The sequence below is a fragment of the Aptenodytes forsteri genome, unplaced genomic scaffold (genome assembly GCF_000699145.1).
Source record: "Aptenodytes forsteri isolate BGI_AS27 unplaced genomic scaffold, ASM69914v1 Scaffold4, whole genome shotgun sequence".
NCBI classification, from domain to species: domain Eukaryota; kingdom Metazoa; phylum Chordata; class Aves; order Sphenisciformes; family Spheniscidae; genus Aptenodytes; species Aptenodytes forsteri.
In genome coordinates, this window is record NW_008795442.1 from 3431883 (window position 1) to 3437755 (window position 5873).

At 40.2% G+C, this 5873-nt stretch overlaps 1 protein-coding gene across 1 annotated transcript; it reads right to left on the reverse strand.

The window, feature by feature from the left end:
- Positions 1–1299: 1299 nt before the first annotated feature.
- Positions 1300–5811, reverse strand: LLPH (LLP homolog, long-term synaptic facilitation). The gene is made up of 2 exons (XM_009281112.2): positions 5599–5811; positions 1300–2196 (listed from the first exon to the last, which is right to left on the reverse strand). The coding sequence occupies exons 1-2, from the start codon at positions 5777–5779 to the stop codon at positions 2033–2035; spliced, it is 345 nt and encodes a 114-aa protein (XP_009279387.1). The 5' UTR covers positions 5780–5811; the 3' UTR covers positions 1300–2032.
- Positions 5812–5873: the final 62 nt, after the last annotated feature.

The following is a 5873-nucleotide window of genomic DNA, read 5'->3' on the forward strand; positions in this document are numbered from 1 at the left end:
ACTGCAACAACTCCAGAGAGAGGAGAGGATCAGGCAAGTACAGCGGTGGCAGCCTTGATTAAGATGAGACACAGAGTATGGCTGCGCACCTAAAGAATGAAAATAAACTGACTTTGAAGCCGTACACTTAAATGGGAGTACTTTGCCAGTTTGATTATCTCCCCTCAGGAAAAGCGGTCTGCTTTCCCCCCAGCAGCTGCTTGAAAGTAATCTGATTTACAAACAAGCATGTCAAAAATAGCACTGTGCTTACTCTACAGAAAAAAACCCAAATTGTTAGCATTTAAGCCCAAGAAGCTCCCCTCCACAACTTCCCAAAGCACACATTAAGCAAAATACAGCCTACATCATTAAAATAGTAAAGAAATACAAACAGACATATATACATTCCATTCCATTTCTGGATAAACATGAACTTTAAAGAACACTTCCCTCCATATTAAACTATTTTGAAGTAGTACTAATCTAAATGCTAACGTATTTGATACTGAAATCTAGACCCATTTATCTAATAAAACAAAAAAAATTAAGAGCAGCATCTGTTTTTTAGCGGGGATATTAACTTAATGGAAATATTTTTGAAGTACAAAGTTATTAATAGCATATAATTTGGTAAACTTTGATCTATATATCTTACAAAGTCTCATTAACTGTCAATGTATGTGAAAACAGAAGATGCATTGGTATTTCCTCCAACACCTTTGCAGTTCTTTACCTGAGGAACAGAATACTTTTCCCTAACAACAACAATAATAATTAAAAAAACCCCACTGTATTTTTCCAGAAAAACTTAATTTTCTATCAGGTTGAGTTCTTCTTAGTGGATTTTAGCACAGTATAAGCTAGTGTAATTACTTTTAAAAGAATAAATCCTATTTCCTACGCCCAAGTTGTCACAACATATTACAATTTGTGGGCAATTACAGAACGTGGATCCCATCCTGGATGAAGTTGGACGAAGGTTATGCTCTGTATCGATGAATGGTACTTCAACAGGCAACATACTGCAGGACTGGTACTGTAATTATTTCCATCCTTGAAATGAGAGACATTTGAAAAACACAAGCTTTCAGGGCAACTAATTCTTGCATCTGTCATCACATGTTATTGCCGAGTAATATGCAACCAACTGTAGCTAATCACATATAAATGTCATCTGTTATGCAATCATGCAATATTTTATCCCATGCCCACGTTGTAAAGCATGATAGATGAGTACCATTTTAAGGGGAATAAAAGGCTACTGAAAATACTTATGGAAAAGTAAATGCTCGTTTACTTTACTAAAACTTGGAAAATGTCGTAAATAAAACTATTTTATTTCCAATCTGTGCATTTGCATTCTCTCATATCAGTAACAAAAGAATCAGTTTTACTTTCAGTTATTTTGTTCCTACGAGACAGCAGTGAAATAAATACTTCTTTGTTCCAACAACTTTCTCTTTGCGAATTAAAGTCAGATTGACACTTTGTCTTTTTACTTACAGAAGTTTCATGAAGCCTTGGTGTTGATTTCAGTGTATAACCTCTTTTAAGTTACATGTTAAAAGCCCTTTTTCGTTAATTACCAGATGTTAAAAGCAACACAAATCGGTGCAACAAAAGTCATTTTACAGAATAATTTAAAGGACATGGTGAGTTTACAGAAGCCTTTGGTTAAATTTACTAAAAGACAAGTTACATTGGCAAAGACCACAGTACAAAAAACATTTAGTTTCGTTATTTTTAGGATTTCCTTTGGCATTTTCAGCATTCACAACATAAAAGATGAAGACCCTCCCCCCTCAAGAGAACAGATAACCACAGACACTTAGTCTATTCAACGGCACTCAGCTTGCTTTTTGTATTATTTTTTTAAGTTCGGCAGACACCAAGTTGATATTGCTTTCATCATTTGCTGGCCTAACAGCCTCTTCAAAAGTTCATGCAACACAGTAAATTACACTCAGTGGCCAAGCACAAAAATATCCTGTACTTATCTGGGATATTTATTTTGTGAGTAAAATACTCGTGATCTTACAAAACTCCGATTTTACCAGACTAGGCCTTTGGCCAATTTCGATTTTTTTTTCCCTTTAACACGCTGTGCCTTCAGCTTCTTTCTCTGCCTGGAATTCATCCATATTGGGTACTGTCCATGCTGGTCTAGAAGAGTTTTTTTGTTTCGTTTACTATCTATGTCCATTTTGCAGTCATCTGAAAAAGAAAGGTATTTATAGTGAGTAAAATACATGAATCAGCTTCATAGAAGCTGTTTTATTACTAGATTCACAGAAATGACACAAAAATATCCCTACGCACAACAGTATTTGTATGTAGAGAGCTGAAGGCTTTATACACTGAAAGCGCTTTCCAAACCAATACAGCTGCAACCCAGGAACTTCAACAGCTGAGAGTAAATACGCAGAATTTTCCCTAAAGGCCCATGTCTGGGCAAAGCACCTTCTTCTTTAGTCTGCCATCTGTTCCAATACTGCGTCTAAAAACATTGTGTGTGGTCTCCATCAAATGCTGCAACCATACAGGAAGCCATAGGCTTACTGAAACATATGCACAATTAAACAGTTTTTACGATGTAATGTTTAAGATCTGTTCTAAAAAATGAAATTGATTTGACTGGAAGATGAAGACCGGTAAAGAGAAGAATAAAGAGAAAAGCTGAAATAGAATGACGGTACAAAGCATGAGCCAGCGATGCTACATTCGCCTCAAAAAGTGAGCACGAGGTCAAGTCCAATATATTTAGAGACAGGAATAGAGGATTGATCTCTAGGATCAGGAAGACTGCCTGTGACATGGTCACTCCCAAGAACAGCGTCCCTAGCTAGCTAACACCACATGAACATCATGCCTCAGTGAGACAACAAGACTATAAGGACAACACCTTGTTAAGTATAGATTTGAACTGTGCTCTACTATTTAATTTCAACCTTGTTTCCAAACCATCCATGTGCAACTCTAAAAGCTTTATCACAAGCTTTTACAGAGAGGAAAAAAGACTTTTTTCTGTTGTGCCTGCCTGATGTTGGGAGACAAAGTTCACAAGGAAAAGGCCAACACGCTGCTTCAATAGTTGAAGCATGCTGATAGTCTACAGGGATCTGGACCACAAAGATGTGCTTAGGCAGCCCTAAAGCTGGGATACAAATACTTGTAGTCGGCAGAGAATCAGCACAAGGGCCTACTGCCTGCTGGCACAACCAAAGGCTGATCCACCATGGGACAGGCAGTAAAAAAAGTCCCAGCTCCAAAAACCTCCTGAGACACCAGAGAAACACAACACGAGGCCTTCTTAACAGTGTCATTTTCCAAATGTCACAGAAGGAGAGAAGGCCTCCAACAACACAAAAAAACCCAACACCCCAAGAAAACCAACTCTACATACGTAAGCTGCTTCTCCGATTCCTGTCCTATCAAATGATTGAGGTTAATCTGTTATACAAATTTTGACTGCAAAAAAGCACATCCACAATAAACGTCAGCTGCAACATTAGCTAAATGAAGGAATACTCCTGAACAAAAAATACCAGTTGTTCACAGAGCACAACATTTTCATCATACTTTGCATCTCAAGGATGCTGTAGGAATCAGTAACAGGAAGAAACCTACTGAACAGAAGTGGTCCAAGAACATAAAGAAAACCTATCAAAGGGGTTAAAGACAAAGAGAAAAGGACCAAGGAAAAAAAGCTTTAAAAGTAGGTTATCGAAGCAGACTCAATGGATATGATTATCTTGAAAAATACGTGCATGCCCACAAAGTTTTAAAAACAGCTACAAAACCATTTTTGACCAAAGGCTAGCCAGACCTTCTATTATTTTTTTTCCTAACAACAAAAACTGGGGGGGAAATCACAGTGTGCTGTGAAAAATACCTTAAAGTAACACAGAAAAATGTCCCTAATATACACCTATATACTTTCTTAGGCTGGAAAATTATTCACCTTTCTATGGAAAGCGCATATTCTGGATGAAGCTTTCATCTACCTTCAGTCCTTGTAACATTTGGCAAGATGAACTCCCTTGTGTCCACAAACAGTTCATGCTGGAAAGTCCTCTCAAAGAAGACATCATTATCTTCACAAAACTTGTAGTTGTTTTGTGAAATATATATATTCTTAGGTATTTCTGAGACTGCTACCTCTCTACAAAGGCCAAGTGAAATTGGCCACTTGTAGAAAAGTTGCCAGCAGACTTGGAAGGGGGTGCAGGAATGACAGATAGCCAGGCATTTGCTTCAGAAACTAGGTTTAAGACAATGTTTCCTCCAGCATCAGTATCAGAAAGCTGACAATGTTCCAAAACATTTTGGAAATTAAATTCTAACAATCCCATAAAGAACAACTTTTACATCCGGTTTATGGGACAAATCAGAACCACGGATAAAATTACAAATTATACTCCAAGCTACCCCTAATTGGGCAAGTATTTTTATATTGCATTCTATTTCCATTTTCAATCTAGTTTACAGGCTCTGCTATTCAACCTCATAACACTTCCCTGTCTTTCCTAATTTCTGAAACACTGACAAAACTGGCTGCATGACTGACAGCGATTACTAGCATTATTCTATATCCCCACTGTGGTGTTTCAAGAGACTTCTGCATGCCACATAAAAAGCTCACATCAGCAACATCATAACAGCTTAAGTGGCATAAATTGGAGAAGCAAAAAGGATTCTGATTTAGCTTGGACTGCAGTTTTGGAAAGAGAAGGTGTCTTTCTGACTCCTGTCCAGTATGTAGCTATTTAAAACCTGTTTGCACTTCCTGGGTTACCTCCTTTACAGACTACATCCTATTCAAGGAATAGAGTTATCTGTAGACACCTAATACCACCCACTCCCGCACCATGTGCAATGCAGCATTAATTAGCATACAAAACCAGGGTCCCTACTACCCTACCTTGTACATTTAAAAAGGGGAAAAAAAAATCACTCTATTGTTGCTAAAATCTCTACAAAATTACTTTAGATTTAGGTCCGACTTTTATATGCTTAGTGTCCTCCTTAAACTAGGAGGGAAATTATATCCTATCATCAGTTTAACAGCAAATATAACGCTGTGATTGGAACGACTGCTAAGTGAGGAATCCTCACTCACCTGATGCCTTCACAAAGAGATCTCTCTCCATAAGATACTACATACTCTAAATCAAATGTTAATAAGCTTGTTCCACAAGTGGCCGGATGCAATACAGAAGCTAACGTTGTGACATGACCAGATCCAATGATTTAATAGCATCTTTTGGCTTTAAAAGATAAAGATCTGGTTTTCCAACCCACTATTCTCAACCTGTAACACTCATGAGTCTGATCACGACAGCGAGCGTCACAGGAACAGTAATAAATATACCGCAGGACGTCCCTGCACTTGGGTGGTTGCAACAGAAGAACCGGTGCAGTGAAAAAGACGCTAGAAACGCGTCCGGGGAGGGGGGGCGGGAGGAAAAGGCAGCCGGGCACCCAAACGGCAGGTCTCGGGCAACCCAGGGCCGCGCGACAGGCGGCGCGGGCACCTCGGCCGCCCTCGGGGGTGGTCCGGTTTGCCAGCGGGGCCACCCCGTAACCCCAGCACCGCCCAGCGAGAGCCCCACTCACCCCCCTGCTCGAGGACTTTCTTGGGGGGCAGGACGGTCGCCACCTCCTTGACCTCCTCCATGACGACATCCGCGTTGGTTCCCAAGATTTTTTTCAGCCTCTCCAGCTCCCTGGGCGCGTTCTTCTTCCTCTTCTCCGCCCGCATCTTCCTCTTCCATTTGCTCCTCAGGCTTTTCGCCATGTCCTGAGGGGAGGGAAGAGTGAAACGGTGAGGGGGAGGCCAGCGCGGGGCAGAGGGGCTGTTAAGGCGGCGCGGGCGCCATTACCTCCGCTGG